This window comes from Cololabis saira, chromosome 23 (assembly GCF_033807715.1).
Source record: "Cololabis saira isolate AMF1-May2022 chromosome 23, fColSai1.1, whole genome shotgun sequence".
NCBI classification, from domain to species: domain Eukaryota; kingdom Metazoa; phylum Chordata; class Actinopteri; order Beloniformes; family Belonidae; genus Cololabis; species Cololabis saira.
The window spans coordinates 21,186,835-21,205,255 of record NC_084609.1 but is presented as its reverse complement, the minus strand read 5'-3'; the positions used below and the strand labels follow the sequence as shown (position 1 = coordinate 21,205,255).

The following is an 18,421-nucleotide window of genomic DNA, read 5'->3' as shown; positions in this document are numbered from 1 at the left end:
TCGCCCATACAAAGGGGATCCATTTCAGCTGCTTTTAGCAGCACCACTTTCCGCTTATAGTTCTTCACACTCCCTCCCCTGAGGGTGCAACTGGTGGTGCGAGGAGATAAAGGCACCAGGTGGATGTTTGGAGAGAAGGTTAGGCTGGCGGCAAACAGAGGCAGTGCAAGACAATCCCACCACGGCTGGGTGTCTTTTTCTGGAGCAAGCTCGTCTGGAGGTAACGAAACTGATATCAGTGCCTGGAGGCAGCCTGATGTCTGATTTAGTGCTGTGAGATGTAAACGCCAGAAACACAAGGACAATCGTAAAACACAACATTTAAAGAGGTTCCGTATGACTTTAGTTGGGATGAAAGAATTTAAAAGCCCTTTCTCTTGTCATCTGAGAACATTAACACTACCAGAGCTTTGAGAAGACTTACTCACTAATCCCTAAGTCAAGCAAAAGGATAAGGACAGAAAGGAAGTAGAAAGACAAAACTGTATAACCTCTTAATTAGCGAGCTTTAAATGCATTTCTTGGCAGATTATTCTACTAAAAAGGGACAGAGCCAGGTTAGTTAACTGCCCCCGTTTTTGGTGTCCATGCCAAGCTGAGTTAATCAGCTACTGGCTCTAGCTTCATATTTAGGATGCAGCCTCCTCATCTGATTCGATGAGACATGAATTAAATGTGTTTTACCTGAAACTATTACTAGTCCTTAATGGATAGAGGGGGTTTGAACTTGAGTATGTCAAAACTATAACATCTCTGCATTTCTGAAATAACCTTTTCCTCCTGATCTGCTGGCCATGTCTATTTAGTTGGCAAAATATACTTTCACATTAAATGGGTCTGGTACCCTTCCAATTCACAGCCCTCTATACAGAACATAAGAAACTGAACCTACTGCAAAAGGTTGACAGCAGGCGTAATGCAATTACTCATAAAGAAGTGTCAAAGAGCCACTCAAAATAACAACTACAACAGTTATTCACCAGTGTTTCTACACCACTGTCTGGTTGTCACCTATACCACACGTTTCATTCCTCTTGCTAGTTGTATGCCTATTCAATAGTAGCCAGGGGTAGTATCTTTTGCGTGCACTGCAGTCAGAAAATGACCCATAGGGCCTCCCCATCCAAGGTAATCAAAGTACCTTTGTGCACAGTTGGTTAGAGTTACAACCAATCAGAGCAACTAACTTGGCTTTGTATTCAGAGCAACGAACACGAATCAACAGGAGAGTTTGTTGTGTAGAAGAGCAAATTAGACTTTTGTCGTAGCCTGTCAGTCAAACAGCAGATACATCTACCTCACAAAGGAATGATATGAGTGCTGTGTTCTGTTCAATTTTCAAAGAAAAAGTCTGACTGTTTAACTGCCAATGCCAAAGCCACTAATCCACGCAGCTGCACCCATCTACATTGTTTACATCCAAAGTCAAATCCAAAGGAATAAGACTAAACCTTTGGATAGAAGAGAAAATGAAGCAGGACGATGGGGGGTGGGGTTACGGTCTGTATTTGTTATAAAAATTCAACCAGATTGCCAAGAAGCATTAGCATGACTAAAATAGATTCAGCATTTGTTTTGGGATATCTGCAGTTGAAGCCTTCTAGAGTAGGTTCAATAGCATGACTGTACCTCTGACTCATTGTTAAAAGGCTGTTGCTTACTGTGTTTCAGAATTCTCCCAGCTCCTCTCGTCAGCACAGCCCAAGGCCACTCAATTTGGCATCACAGTAGCAAATCCTGAATAACTAAATCTTGGGATGTTTTCCCAGGTGGACGTTTCAAAAATAGTATAAGACTTAAGGGGTTTACTGCCAAGAGAAGAACCCCCCCCCACAAAGCCTTCAGTTTTTACAGAAGGAATCCTCTGTGCAACTCCCAAAGAACACAAACAAAACAAATCAACCCTACATTGCTCTGCGATGCCAATCTTTGGTGTCGTTGGAAGAATACTGAAAAGGCCTCATTCAGTCACCGACAGGACGGAGGAAGGAGGAAGGATTGGTTTTCTCCCCTCGGACAAGCAAAACTCCAGATGATCTTGCGGCACAGATGTTTTCATTTTCTTTTAAATTATTATCATTAATTCAGGAAAAACATTCGATCAAAATTCTAATTCTATCTGATTGGTTTGAAAGCTTTCCTCTTATCCGGATAAAGATTCCAAATAGTTGCAGAAAAGGGTTGAGAAGAGGAGATGTAAGAAGTGAACTGGGTCGCAGTTGGAGGTTTACTCTGTCTGATGAATTAAACAGTCTCTCTGAGGCAATAACACTTGACAACAGCCACAGAATTAATTTAGAAATTCATGAGAATCTTTCAGCTGGGGAGAACCAGCCGGTTTTCTGAATAATCGTAATTTGGAGCTCTGTCACTGATATTGGAGAAAATCCCATTTCAGAGTTGTCACCACTTGGTTCTCTCAGGATAAATGAAGAAAAAAAATATCACCAGCAAATTTTCTCTTTGGGGGAAAAAAAAGGGGGTTTCAATCAAGTAAGCAATTGTGAATGTAAAAAAGAAAATGCCCTTTAGAAAGTTAACATGACATTAAACTGGCTTTTCTGTGGGCAGAGAGAGGAAATGAGGGGGGCTGAGCAGTGAAGAGGACAGGCAGCGAGCCAGAATGTCACATGCAGCAGGTTGAAATGCGCGGGAGAGCCAGCCCATCATCTCAACAGCACAGCGAGAGCAGGAAACAGAGCGCTTGCACGCACAAACCTGAAAAGGGGGGACAAAGAGCAAAAGTAGAGGCCTTATATAGACACAGATTCAACCGCAGCAGAGGTTTCTAAACACACAAACATCGAGCAGGTAATAAGACAGCTAACAGCAGCCAAGGTCGGGGAGAAATCAGCCAAGCAGCAGCTGATCCTCCCAGCGTGATCTTTACAGAGACGAGGAGAGTGATGGAGACAGGAAAACAGTTCAATCCCAAAGAGGACAGAGAGGCATCTAAACCGATCAATGTCAAAGCCACAGCTTCCAAATCCGCAATCAATATACAACAACGTACCTGTGCTGTGGATCCACAAGCAACTCAATGTGCCGTAGAGATTTTCTTTCTCAATTCGGACACTGAACGCTGTTTTGATTTAATTAGAAAAGTATAAAGAAAGCAGACAACAAAGTTCACACCTGTGCTTTTTGACAGACAGTCACAATCAGTAGCAGAGCTTAAATGGGAGGGTTGCCATATCATTCCCATGTTATCGGATCAACCGCTCCGTATTCCAGGAAGTAAACAAAGATAGAAGAGGAGCCAAGGACATAAAGAGAACACCAATGATGGGACGAAACCCAGAACATGAATATGCCATCTGTCTACCAGCAAACACACTTTTCAGAAAAAGATAAAGGAGATGATTTCTCAGACTCAGGTTTCTCCTCCCATGTTGCTGTCAAGCTTTCAAATTTTTGCGCCACACAGTTTATAATGAGGAAACAGAGACTTACCCAGTACCATGTACTCATTTATACATGTAAACACAAGTCTCCTGTGCCCACTAAATTTTCTTGGCCACTGACATAGCATTTAAATCTGTTTGTGACAGGCTGATGCCCCCCCTAAACAAACACACAAACTGTCCCTACACTCCCTGGCCTTGGTATGCTTGCATTATAAAAGGACTTTATCCATTCATCCTTCTTTTTCTTTATTTTGGAAAGATGAATTAACAAAGCCACTTATCAGATTCCTCAGATAATTTAAGAAATCCCAAGTATGACAAACAGACCATGCCTAATTACTGTTGCTAAGCTATGACTGTTCGGATGGCAGAGTAAATAAACAGTTTATTGATATTTCTGGCTGCTGATTTGCTTGTTCCCCAGTAGTGTCATTTTAACTCAAATCAGTTTGGATTAAGTAGAGTCAAACTCCTTTCATTTAAGGGAGTATATTAGCATTGTTAATCAAGACTGTATTGCTTTGGGGTTTCTTTGCCACAGCAGGCTTCAGCTTTATTTTTTTCCTCCTTTGAACATCATGCTACTATGCTATCTTCAAACCTTCTGCAATCAGATTAATTGATTCTGGTACAATCTGGTACTACTTATCAATTTGGTACAATCCTGCTTTGTAGTACCAAGTAGGGGTGGGCAAAAATATCGATATGGCAATATATCGCGATACTTTTCCAGCCGATTCAATATCAATATTCAAAATTTGAATATCGATTTTTTTTTTTTTTTTTTTTTAAATCCCCGATTTTTTTCCCATTATATCACCCAGTGCTCCTACCTAAGTGACAGTCCTGGGCATTGCCACTCTCTACCAACCCTGGGAGGGCCCTGCACTGAGCTCAGGTTTTATTTCATTTTATTATCATTTGCCACATAATTAAAGCAACCTCATACTAAATGTAATGTTAATTGCATATGATGTAAATAATATGAAAAACATATACAAATGTGTTGTAACTTTAGCTTGTATAGTTATAATAAAACATTGTTTTGACTCAGTTTGTCCCATGAATTGTCACTATAATCTGATGAACGTGCAACTCGGATTTTAAGATCCATCACTATCATCTGATGTACATATAACTTGGATTTTAAGATGTGTAATGCATTTTTTAATTTTTCTGTGAACTATGTAGAATATAATAATCGGGATATCACATAATCGGGATATCGCAATGTGTATCGTATCGTGGCTCAAGTATCGTGATGCGTATCGTATCGTGAGGTCCTTCCCAATACCCACCCCTAGTACCAAGGGCCCCTTCTTTCACTTAGGTTTTGTCTGTGGCCTGTCAAAAATCCCAGCCAATAGGACACCAGATAAGACATTGAAATCACCAGCTTTCTGTGGATATCATCAAGTCAAAATCTTAAACTCGCAGTTTAAGAGATCTACATTTTCCAAACTGGAGCAGTTCACAGCCAAGTGTGAAGAAGTCTGAGACCATGGTTGTCACTCGGAAAAAAGTGGAATGCCCTTTCTGGGTCTGGAATAAGGTGTTGATTCAGGTGGAGAAGCTTTAGTATCTCAGGGTCTTGTTCCTGAGTGAGGGAATAATGAACCGGAAGGTTGACAGGCATTGGTGTGTTATCTGCAGTAACGCAGTCCCTGTACTCTTTTGTATGAAGAGAGGTGGGCTGTTGCTAAGGTAAGACTTCCCTGTAGATCTACATTCCAACCCTTGTCAATGGACATGAACTGTTGTTATAAATATCAGATAGCAGCTATAAGTGGCTGAAATGAGCTTCCTCTGCAGGTTGGCTAGACTCTTCTTTACAGATAGGGTGAGACATTGAGCCATTGAGGATGGACTCATCAGGACTGCGACTCCTCCACATGGAGACGAGCCAGTTGAGGTAGTCCAGGCATCTGGTTAGGATGCCTCCTGGCCACCTCCCAAGGAAAGCATTTCAGGCATGTCTAACTGAGAAGAGGCCCCAGGGCAGACCCAGGACATGATGGACAGATTGCATCTTTTGGATGGCTGGGGTATGCCTTTATATTCCCCTGAAATAGCTAGAAGAGGTGGTCTGGGAGACGGAAGTCTGGGCTTCTGTTAAGGCTGCTATCCCTGCAACCAGAACTCAGATAAATGGAGGTTAAAGGATGGATGGGTCAATTTACCAGTATTGGATACAATTTGAAACCTTAATGCCAGTTACTATTATGCATGCTGTAACACAACAAGATTCTTCAAACTGCATGATAGCACATGCTTTTGACCTCACCAGCTAGGTCTTCATTGTATTAGTATTTCACTTTTGTTGTCAGTATTTGTTCACTTCCTAAACAGACACACTGACAATAGGAGCAGTGGCATAAGTGGACTGAAATTAATTGAAGTGCATTGAACTAGATTGCAAATGATTGGGCTTGGACTGAACTTTCTCTGTCAAGAGTCCTGAGAAGGTAGTTTTATGGCTTGGCACTACACATCCATTAAATCAAAGTGAACTGAAATGAACTAAAATTAAATTATGTGTAGTCTTCTGAACTCTGTCATCCATTAATCATCTGCTGAAGACACTAAAATAAAAGACGCAACCCCTCCAGAGAATAATAACATCCCTGTCATATCTGGCACTCTGTTGGCTGGTATTTCTATTTCACAGCAATCCAGGAGCAAAAGAAAAAGTACATTTTGTGGGGAAAAGCATCACACTATTACAATAAAAAGGAAAATAATACACTCTTCGTAAAAGACAGCGATCCACCCATTTACTCCTATCTTGAAGAGTCGAAGCTTTAAGGGGTCTTGAGGGCAGAAACACTCATTTCACGCTATGCACTGAACCTTAATACAATCATTTTGCAGGTTTTTAGGTCTCACTTTAAGATGCTAAGTTTCTATAAACAGGAAACATGTTTCATCCACTAATAAGGGGAGACTGTAGCACAACAAATTTATGAATGACATTGACTGTGCTGTTCCAAAGCCAGAAGGTTGTCTGCAGCAGTCTATTATCTTCAGACTCCCAGTCCACTGAGGCTGCTGTGAGCACACACTCAGAAAACACAAGACACACTAGCGCCATAAATTCACACGTGAACCATGAGATGCATGGATGCAGGCCATATCTGGGGATATCTAGGACAGGTAAGTATGGATTTGAGAGCTGGGGAGGGGAGTGGAGGGTGCATGTGGAAATGAGATAAAGGTGAAACAGACTGCAGCCAGACAGCAGAAAGTGGGCTACTGAAAGAAAAATGGAAAGAAAAAAACCCAGACAGAAAAGGAAAGAGTGAGCCATAGCTGTTGGAAAGAAAATAAGATAAGAGCCATCAAAGTGTGACCTGCTGTCTATGGAAATAGCTCAGTCTGCAGGAATGAGCTGAAGATTAAAGGTGGGGAGAGAAAGAAACAAAAAAATGGGAAAAAAACAGGGAGCAAAAGGAAACCAATGACCAACAGAAAAATAACACCTAACAGTGCCACAAGACAAACATTAAAGGGGACATATTATGGCATTTAATGTATATTTTAAACAGGCCTTGAATGTCTTAAAAACAATCTAAAGCTTGTTTTTTCTACATGAATCATAAATCCAGCCTGTGGGCCCTGTCACTAGTTTTACCGCTTCTAACCCCTTTTTCTGTGCCTCATTTTTAGGGAAGGGGGGGGGTATGATAATGAGGCTCTGTGCTGATTGGCTCCCTGAATGATGTGTAGCAGGGGAGGAGCATAAACCTGCTCCGCCAGAGCAGCCCGAGCCTGTAAATTATCACAACACTGAATTTTCACAAATGGCAACTTTATTGTTAAAAAAATAAAATATGAGTTGTATATAAATAACATGTATGCACTATTTCAGCCGGATCTGCCCGGCGGATGCTGAACGCTGGCCCCGGAGCCACGCCGGGCGCTCGGCGTGGCTCCGGGGCGCATCGCCCGTTACGCTGGATCACCGCGGCTTTAACCGGGCAATCTGACCGGTTCTGACCGGCCGGGACCGCAGAAACCCGCCTGGACTGGTAGCAGGGACTCCCGGGGACCGACCAGCGGAATTTCAGCCGGATCTACCCGGCGGATGCTGCGCGACGGGCGCCGCAACCCCACGGCCGGCGCACAGATCGGCTCCGGAGCGCATCCTGTGCGCATCGCCCGTTACTGGGGATCAAACCGACAGATTTCGCTGAAAATCTCGGAGGGTGAAGCTGGTCCGACCTGGGACAGACCCCCAAGGACCCAGCCCCCAAACCACCCGGGAACCTGGATGATTTAACCCGGATCCGCTCCGCCGCGGCGCCGCGTCCGACTGGCTGAAGGATGGACCGCTCCAGCAGCGGAGAGAGCTGGTTGTGGGCGTGGTTTCAGCAGCGGAGGCTGAACCTATGGAAATGAGCGCCTATGGTGACGTCACCATAGGCGCAGATTCAGAATGGCTCAAAAAAAGGTCACGTGACACTGGAAGACTCAGTCAGGGGGGGGAGCAGACCCTGCAGAATTCCATGGTATTTTGTCTCCCCTGTGCTGGCAGGGTGAGGGGAGACCACTTTATACATGTTAAAACAAGAAAAAACGTGTTTTTCATAATAGGTCCCCTTTAAGACTGGCATGTCTGGGCGTTACTGTGGCCAGCAATGGTGTCACCAGCTTTCAGTCTGAACACCTTTCACCTCCCTTCCTCTGTCTCGGTCTCTAGCCGACACTAATCCCAGCGTTTGTTCTGTTGATGACTCATGCTATAAGTGACCTGCGCTGGACAGCGATGTTTTTAAGATCAACCGAGCAGAGCTTAGCTGCACTTTCAGGCACAATCTTTTTCAGTGTGCTTTAGCTCTTCTAATATGCATGAAATGCACAAATTTAGGCCATGCTCACAAATGCATCACTGTCTAGATTATGATGCACAGAATATCTGCACAACTAGAAGGCAAGGCAAAGTGGATATATAGGTTTGAAAATGTGTTGTGTGAATGTAGACCTTAACAAATAAAGGATGCACATGTTGCGTTTGTCTTAGTCATAGTAGCAGTACGGTTCTGTAGTTGGAAATAATGGTCTGCCATATAGATTAGTCAAGTACTTTGGTCTGTACATGCATTTTTAAGTGTTTTCAGCGAAAGCTTGGTTTCTTCCTTGATACAAGTCTTCCAAACATCATATGAAAGGTCACGAATCTTCAAAATTGTGAGAAAAAAAACATTGTTTCCACTCTGGAAAAGAAAACAAACTATAATTCAGTTTGACCACCTCATCTTATCAGACCAAGTCCTGTCTATTGATTCGAACTACAAAAAGTCCAGACCAAACAATGAGGGTGTGAAAGGGCACGTCATATCTCCAACACTTTAGCCTCAAAACAACATACTGTAGGCTACAATGCAATGCTTAAGATTTCCCCCATCAGGATTAGAGGCTCTCTCAGTGCAAACACCTGCAAGAACTGCCAAAACTGACCCAGTCCTATCATGTATTTTTAGCATAAAACTGTGCTATTTTAAGAATAAAAAGCATTTGAATAGCAATTACTGAATGTTTTGGCTGCCATGAAGCAGATTTACATCTACCTTTCATTAAAAGATGATTGGGACAGACTCCAGCAGACTCCAGTGACCCCAAATAGGATTAAGAAGATAAACAAAATGTATGTAAAAATGAAGCAGACTGATGTTTGTTAATAACCCTGAAAGTTAATGTCCATTTGGTCCAGACTAAAGAGGAAAATGATACATTTAGTGCAGTTCTCTAGCAGAAAGTCCTGGTCCATTTAGGGCTCATGGTGACCTTTCAACATTGGACGGACCAGCAGACACAACAGAACAAATGGAGAAAAGGTCACATGATTGGACAGGTTCATTCTTCAGTCCCCTTTTTTTGTGGCTTGGTGTATTTGAATGTAGACCGAGATCTACTTTTCCAAAGAGTCTCAGCCTTTTTGAATAGTGCGCGCCAAAGTTTGTGAGTCCTCGAGTGCGATGCAATATTAGGAAAATATGCAAAATGCATCATAGTCAAACATGACACCAATGAAAATCGTGATACGTGGTACAAGTCAATACTTCAGTGTTTGATTGTCTTTGTGCATGGCAGCTAATATTAGCCTTAGCACTATGGCTATATCCCTTTGCTCACTGAATTGACTTCAACAGATCAAATAAGCAAAGAAATAGCCATATACTCACAATCAAAACCAAGAAACTGGACCAAAGTATTCTGGAGGCATCTCTGTTACAACCCCCTGTGAGAACGAGGCTGTTCGAAGTCAGTTCTATTTTAAAAAATTAAAAGGGCAATAGAAGACAAGGACAACTCAACCACTAGCTCTTTACATTATTAAATTATGCATATGCTCTTTAAGCAAGCCATGGCGCTTTATTATCCATCAATAATACATTAATGAATTAAGATTTAACCTTAACAGACTGTTATTACTCCTTTTAATGACATGTTAATAATGAAGTGAGCACAGTGGTTTTAGTAACTATAGGGTGAATAAAAGTATGGTTAAAGTGAGGCGTATGGGAAAATGGAAGCTTTGAGGTCATTTTGATGCTCTGGGTCATGCAAATCAATGACTACTTCCTTTGTGGTCAATACATGTAAGCCTGTATCACAGCCACAGGCGTGTGATAAATGATTCCAGTCCAGCGTAGGCAATCAGATTGAAAAGAAAGCAAATGTCTCTTGATGCATAAATAGCTCTTCTCATCTGCCAATCACCGCGATTGTCAGCGACAGACAGCCGTCACTTTTAAAAATGGCACGTCAGTCATTTTTTCCCTCGGCCCACACAGACGACATGAAAAAAAAAAAAAAAAAAAAAAAAAGACAACACACACAGATATGCGGCCCACTGTTCTGGTGCCTCCACTGCAGGGGCGCTACTTATCTGTTAAGCTGTTGAATTCTTAATAGGACATATCCCATTAACCTCACGCACGCAGGGATCGAGAACTGATATTGAGGAAGCGGAACTGCAGTTGTGCTCCACACCAGACCTCCTACAAAAGTTTCATAACAGTGATGCCAAAGTGGAGATATTTGTAAAATTCAAAAAGCTACCTTTATGGCCTTTGAATTTTACAAAATCCTTTTTTTTGGTTAAAAAAAAAAACAGAGAAAATGTCACAACTTGGTCATTTTACAACAGTCATTTTACTATCCTGCTGCTTGATTCATTTTGCAAGCGTTTCCTTTGAATTATCTTAAATATGACTGCAATTAGAGCCAGTATTTTATTCCGAATTGTATAATCTATCTAAGGTCATAAACAAGGCTATACCTGAGCTACAAAGTTTCAGAGCCAGCAATGAAGTGATCAATAGAGAAGTTATTCCACGGGCTAATCTCCACTGAAAATAAATGTTAGTTAGAGCTCAATGCGCCCGTGAGAAGGATATTAGCAGTTATCAGACAGACAAGCAAATGAGAGCAATAATTCATGTCAAGCCAAATTGAAATAATGGCCATTAAAATTACCATATGCATTCTGCTTAACTGGTAATCATTCAGCCATCCATTTCTGAGCACCATCACCCCTCAGCGAGCATGCAAGACTGCCACTGCAGAGGAAATGCAGCTTCCTCTCACCACCCCCCATGAAGCAACCCATCTCAACAATACACAAGGATGCTGACGTGCAATTACAGCATTTTGGTTTCTAATGTGTCACCCGAGCCAATGAGATCCACAGGAGGTGAAAGGAGGTAAAATATTTTCATTATCACCAGACATAACCGAGATCACACGACCATCTCCATGTTTTTGTTCAGTGGCGCTGAATAGAAACAAGCAGACACTCATTTTGCATCTCTTTCTATTCATTTCATATATGAAGGCACTGCAATAAATGGATATTGCTCAGCCCTTGTTTGTGTTACAAAGGATATTGTTGTCATGGTGAATCAGTACTCAATAAACGCACACTGATCCCATATGTCACATGGGCAAGTAGACTTATTTAACCCTCAAGTGGCACGAACACCATTACACAGCATGTACATCGTGGAGGGTTGCATGGTTAAGTCTTTGTTTTATCCACCAGGGACCCTCCTACTGTCTTCTTCCTAGTCCTTGTTTAAATCTGTGTGCACACAGAGGAGAAGGGGCTCTATCTCTGCAGATGGAGACGAAGCAATTACAAGCTGGTAGGTTTCACCTCGCCACGCCCCCTCCCCCCACCATCTCCCATACATCACCCTGGGGCTTGCTGCATTAAGAAATCATGGGTATAATGGTGGAATGGGCCGCGGGGCCCCCCACCAAAACAACCTGCTAATCCCCCACGGAGGGGAACGGGGGGGGCGGGGGAGGTGAATTTGAGGGTAACAGGCCAAGACGGCCTCCCCGACAATAAGTCCACCTCTGACACGCGCCAGCACCCTTTTCCATCCATTACCTCATCGCCCCCCCCTCCTTGTCATCCATGGGAGGGCACAGAGACCCAGGGGGTCGATGTTGGCCCTCGGTCTCAGCAAGGCCTCGAACAAGAGTGCCCGGCAAGAGTGACCGCGGATCCACTCTGCCTTTATCCGGAGCTTCTTCATCCCCACAGTGTACAAGGACAAGAACATCGACGAATACCGTAGCAAGATTTTCCCAACCAACCACTGGCAGAGAATCCAACTTGCACGCAAACGGAGCTGAAGCAGCTCGTTAAAATGGTTTAATTACTTGTCTAGATTATGATGAGCAATGACACGCTTGACTCGTTGCATCAAAGAGGCGTAATGAGGAAAAGGGCCTTCCCGTGTCTCATGTCTACTCCTTCTAAACATGACACAATTCAGCCTCAAGTGTTTTCTGTAACTAGTGGCTGAGTCAAGGCACGTTTGTCTTCTGACATTTGTGACTGACTACTCTTCATGTCATTATAAAGTATTGAACAGACATCTTTGGTATGACTTCATGACAAAGTCGGCTATTTCCAATCAGTATCATGACCTCAAGACTGTTCTTATCTCTTTCAATTAAAGTAACATCTAGTTGATGAGCAGCTTAAACCCTTTCCCACCTCTGTATCCTAAGATCATGATGTCTTTTTATAAGTCAGATGTTAAAAAAAAAATATTTTAGAAATCTTTCAGCCTACTTGTTTCAGCTTTAAAATCAGTAAATCAGTCCACTGGTGAGATAATGGGCGCTGTAATAGGAACTCGCCGAGAGCCCATCCATGTTTCATGAAAACCAGTGCCTCCCATCGTCCCTGGGCCCCGTACCGCTCATAAGGCAAAAATCGACATCAAACGCTGCAACCTTCCAATTAGACAGAAAGACATTCTGATCTCGTCTCACTTTGGCCCCAGATCAGATATTATTGCAGGGATCCAAGAAATTCAAAGCTCTGATAGTCAGCCGGCCCTTGGCGGAAAGCACCTACAGGAGATTTTTCATTTAACTCGGCGATACTTACTTGTACCAATATTTAGATACTGTAGCAACTCCCAGCCAAGGATTATCATAAAAGACCCAATAGGACTTGGGTGAAAAGTGAAACAGATGTTAACTCAACTGTGGTGCGAATTTAGAGCAATGTTATTTCAGGAACTGAGATCAGGAGAAGAAACCAAGGTAATCTCTCTGGCATGACGAGTATCCAGGTGGGGATCAATTATGACTTGACTGGAATTTCGTCGCAAGGATATTTTCGCATGACAAAAATAATGAACCAATTTGGAGACCAGCTAATTTGTTTGTTTTTTTGCTTAGTCGTGCAGCACATGTACCTGAACTGTATGTTCAAGTCTTTTAAAGCATTTGTGCAAAGATTTAAGGTGCCAGTTTACATAATCAGATCACTCACTTCATAGACAAAGACTTTCCATTGGCTTTCCAATGTCCGGATTTTTTACACCCAACAATTCCTGCAGCTTTCCAAAGCTAACATTCCTATATTCTTCTAACGTCTAACTTTTCATTTCTTTTGTCTTAGTTGTTCATTTTTTATGTTAGAAAACACCATTATCCCCACCTGCTTTCGCCCTCTGATGTGGTTAGGCACATCATACAAATTTCTTCCCATGTATCAAAGCCCTGACACTTATGATATTCCTTAAAGCACAGAACAGCTTCTCTTAAGTCTGTATTGATTCACTTGATCCAAGAGAATAAATAAAATCCTCCCCGGCCCTGACAGAGGCTAAAAGCACATCATCCTGGCTGACCCGCAGACTGCAACTACTTAACCCGTCGACGCTGACGTCTTAAAGTTATTAATGAAACTAAAACTAGCCCCTTCCACCAAAGAACCTAGCGTCAAATCGTTACGTACGTACATGCTCTTTGTGCAACCAGGATTTCACAACAGGAAAACAGCCATGTTCCTTCCTCAAAAAGAAACAGACCACAAAGACATGTACTGCAGCCAACATGTCTCAAGAAATAAATCACAGCCAATTAAAACAGTCTTATTGCTGTCATTGTTGGGGAAAAAAAAAAAAAAAAGCGGATAAAAGACCTTAATCCAATTAACTGGGCGACCTCTAGCAGTTTAGGGACAATGGTGAGTATTTAGCTTTCAAAATAAATGTCTTCCTTTTGTCCAGCCAAGTGAACTTTGACAGCGGGGTATGGATTTAAGTAGCTAAAAGAAGTAAATCTATTTGGCCCTATTAAAACATGGAGGCCCTTGAGGACTGTATCCAGCACAGCATTAAATACAGTCTAACTGCGAAGTGACTAAGGTCAGATGTTTAGGTTTTACATAGACGAGGAAGGGAAACAACTCTGCATCAGGGGAAAATTTTGCAAAGCCATCAAGAGATTGGACGAGGGTAACAGAGAGCAGTCTAAGGCTTCTGTCTGGGCCACTGTGCTCCACTGCTTTCAGGTCAGTATGGCATGGATGATAATAGTAGAACAGCAGTACAACAGCTGACCGTTTTAACCCGTCTTTTACAGTTCTCTTCCACGCAGGGCATAAAGAAAACAGGACTGTGATGTCACCCATACGCCGGTTAATGGCCCCCTCTCTGAGGCTGAGTAGCTTGCAGATCCCTTCGTCTCCCCAGTTACTCATCTTGTAAATATATACCCTACCTCTAATGTCCTGCTGCTGTTTCACTCTCATCAGCTGTTTCCTTATGTTATTAAATAATAATAAATAAATAAATACGTTCCTGGTGGGCTGTACTGGTTACGTGATCAACAAACCCCTCCCACGAGCCGACACCCCGCGTTAGTTGGGTTTACATTAGACCTGACCCGCGGTTAAGACTACCCTCGGAGACGTTAAACGCGGGGTATTCACCAATGTAAAAGGGGCTTATGACGCTAACCAGCGTTACCTTACATTAGCTCTGATCAAATCCACCCATCCATTCTCAATTCAGTTGCAAATACTGATATGACGTGTGCCACGAATTGAAACGAAGACCCCCTGCTACGGCTAAGCCATCTCCACCCGCAGACCCTCAAAGACCAACCCAGAGCCAGTCACAGCAGCATGTTAATGTAATTACCAGCACAACATGCCATGTCACCTTCAAAATAAGAAAGGTCACGCTCTCATCGCTCTTAATTCATAATTCAGAGATTCACCAAAAGCGTTAAGCTTTAGTGATGTGGTGACACCTAGCCGCTGGACACCATAGACTAAAACGCAGTTCTCAAAAAACATTATTTTTTCTAATAGGATATAGACATCCATCCATCCATCCATCCATTATCTATTGCAGCTTTTTCCTTTGCAGGGTCACGGGGGTCTACTGGAGCCTATCCCAGCTAGAGATGGGCGGTATGGACTAAAAAATGTATCACGATAATTTCTGGCATTTATCGCGATAACGATAAAAATGATGAAAAAAAAAATACCAAATCTATCTCGCTCTCAGATCCGCCATGTTTGTTACACAAAAACGCCATCAATGGGAATTTATCCTTCTTTCTTTCTTTCTTTCTTTCTTTTCTTTCTTTCTTTCTGGCTCATTTCTTTCTTTCTTTCTTTCTTTCTGGCTCATTTCTTTCTTTCTTTCTTTCTTTCTTTCTTTCTTTCTTTTCTTTCTTTCTTTCTTTCTTTCTTTCTTTCTTTCTTTCTTTCTTTCTTTCTTTCTTTCTTTCTTTCTTTCTTTCTTTCTTTCTTTCTTTCTTTCTTTCTTTCTTTCTTTCTTTCTGGCTCATTTCTTTCTTTCTTTCTTTCTTTCTTTCTTTCTTTCTTTCTTTCTTTCTTTCAGGCTCATTTCTTTCTTTCTTTCAGGCTCATTTCTTTCTTTCTTTCTTTCAGGCTCATTTCTTTCTTTCTTTCTTTCTTTCAGGCTCATTTCTTTCTTCTTTCTTTCTTTCAGGCTCATTTCTTTCTTTCTTTCTTTCTTTCTTTCAGGCTCATTTCTTTCTTTCTTTCTTTCAGGCTCATTTCTTTCTTTCTTTCTTTCTTTCTTTCTTTCTTTCAGGCTCATTTCTTTCTTTCAGGCTCGTTTCTTTCTTTCTTTCTTTCTTTCTTTCAGGCTCATTTCTTTCTTTCTTTCTTTCTTTCAGGCTCATTTCTTTCTTCTTTCTTTCTTTTCTTTCAGGCTCATTTCTTTCTTTCTTTCTTTCAGGCTCATTTCTTTCTTTCTTTCTTTCAGGCTCATTTCTTTCTATCTTTTTTCCTTTCTTTCTTTCTTTCGCTTTACACAAAAACGTCATCAACGGGAATTTATCGTTTTTACCGCGAGATGACAAATTCTTACCGTGGGGAATTTTTTTGACGGTTTATCGTGAACTGTAAAATATCGCCCATTCCTAAACCCAGCTAATTTTCAGGCAAAAGGCAGGGGTTCACCCTGGACAGGTTGCCAGTCTATCGCAGGGCCGGATATAGACATGTTTACTAAAAAAGTCAGAGATTGTAAGATGGGAATGGACTCGCTTTGGGAACCAGCCTCAGAAAATCTGAGGTGGCCCACTGCTCCTCAAAGCAAGGGGTTTAAGGATGTCAGCCTCTACATTTACCTCCATCCACCAACTCCACCTGTGCCCATTTTGAAATCAGCACTACAGCTTTAAGAAGGTACATGCTGAGGCATGAAGGGACCACAGCATCACACATTGGAGCAGACCCACATCTCCGGGGAAATGATATTATGACACATTTAAGCCGCCTCTCATGAGTGGCCTGTATCTCAGCGAGCTCCTTTTTTAAACTGCCACAGATGGCCAAAGAGGAAATTCCTTGCCGCACCAACATGGCAAAGTCTGTGTGGGGTTTCTGGTAACATTTGGCAAGGACTGTGTTGTTGTGGCTTGTTTATCTCACTTGAGTGTGTTATCCTCCCCTCCCCTGCTCTGATCCTGAGACTGTCTGGAACAATGCACAGAGAGGAGAGCACACATCTCCAGGACCTCTGCAGGTCCAGAGGAACCCCTAGTCTTGGATGCAGATGCATCAATGATCGCTCTTGATTACATTTTTTTTTTCCCTTTGATGTGCGTCTCTTTCGAGGGAATTGGCAGCTGTTTTGTAAATGACTCTGAGATCCAGTGACTGCTTGTGTCCTCCTCATTCAAACAGAGCCGCAACAAGAGAGGAAGCACAGCAGTAGTGATCCAAAACACCCCCACACTTCCAACCGTGACATTTCACAAGAATAAAAAAGAGCAAAGCACATGTAAAGTCGTTTCTTTTTTCTTTTTTTTTTTTTCTTTAAATGCGTCTGTGACAGCTAGGAAACCAGAGCAGGTCAAGGCTCATTTATGGTTCAACGCAGAGCCTACGGCGTAGGGTACGCGGCGACGCACACCGTACGGTGCGCGTTGCCGCGTATCTACGCCGTAGGCACTGCGTCGATTTAACGCGGAACCATAAATCAGGCTTCAGAGCTGCGGTCCTGCGCGCTGCAATGTGGCACTCAATTGAAATCTCATCGGGGGTCGTTTGAAAGAGCGCCGATGCTGCCTGGTATAAAAACACACAGTGCAAACACTTCAAAACCGTCAACAACGGAGCCAGTTCATCCCTGCAAAGCAACGATCCACTCGCAGAGACGCGTTTCCCCTCAGCTGAATGCGAGTGGAGGCAGAGAAGACAGGAGATTTACAAACGTGAAATTAGGTAATAAACTTACCGACGCCGTATTTCTCATGTTCTGTAGGTATCCACATGTTTACGGTCGGAACATTTAAGTGAGAGGTCTGAACAGCAGCGAAAAGAAGGATTTGGAGGCTGTGTAACGCATTCTATTGGTGCGCTTTGCTCCGGTCTGTAGTAGGACTCATTGTTTAGTAACAGGAGGAGAAAGCGGCTCCGCTGCTGCTGCTGTTGTGGTGCGGAGTGTGCTGCCTTCACGGGCGGTGGGAAACATCACCGCTCACAGCTCACCGCACTGAGAAGGGCGAACTAGGAAAGAAAGAAAGAAAGAAAGAAAGAAGAGAACAAAAATCTCAATGCATATATATATATATATATATATATATATATATATATATATATATATATATATATATATATATATATATATATATATATATATATATATATATATATTAGCGTTTATTCTCATACAGTAGTTACAGTAATTGTACAATATGGAAATAAAATGATTGAAAACTATAAAAAAAATATATAAATATAATATATATATAATATATATATATATATATATATATATATATATATATATATATATATATAGTATATATATATATATATATATATATTGTTTTTAATAAAAAAAAAATATATATATATATATATATATATATATATATATATATATATATATATATATATATATATATATATATATATTTATATATATATATATATATAGTTTTCAATCATTTTATGTCCATATTGTACAATTACTGTCCATCCTATCTGAAGAGCATTTTTTTAAACCTTTTTCCTTATTGTTTACCAGCCCATGAGAAAACAAGCTCAGAAAGCTGTCTGGAACACGCCTACCTTATGTGAATCAAAGTTAGCCATGATTACTGGCTCCTTCACCCAGTCAACGCCAAGAAACTGCAGAGTGTTTGTAGAGGAATATTTCACTTCAGATGTCATTTTTCCCAAAGCTTCATGGTGTGACTGGCAAGGC

The 18,421-nt window shown here is 41.8% G+C and overlaps 1 protein-coding gene across 8 annotated transcripts in view; it reads right to left on the bottom strand.

The window, feature by feature from the left end:
- The window catches only part of dock4b (dedicator of cytokinesis 4b), a 150,644-nt gene extending 133,004 nt beyond the window's left edge, over positions 1 to 17,640 (bottom strand). For all 8 annotated transcript variants that reach the window (XM_061715317.1, XM_061715318.1, XM_061715324.1 and 5 more), the window contains exon 1: positions 17,447 to 17,640. In XM_061715317.1, the coding sequence (XP_061571301.1) occupies positions 17,447 to 17,483 (37 nt within the window). In that variant the 5' untranslated portion in view covers positions 17,484 to 17,640. The remainder of the gene's footprint in view (positions 1 to 17,446) is intronic.
- Positions 17,641 to 18,421: the final 781 nt, after the last annotated feature.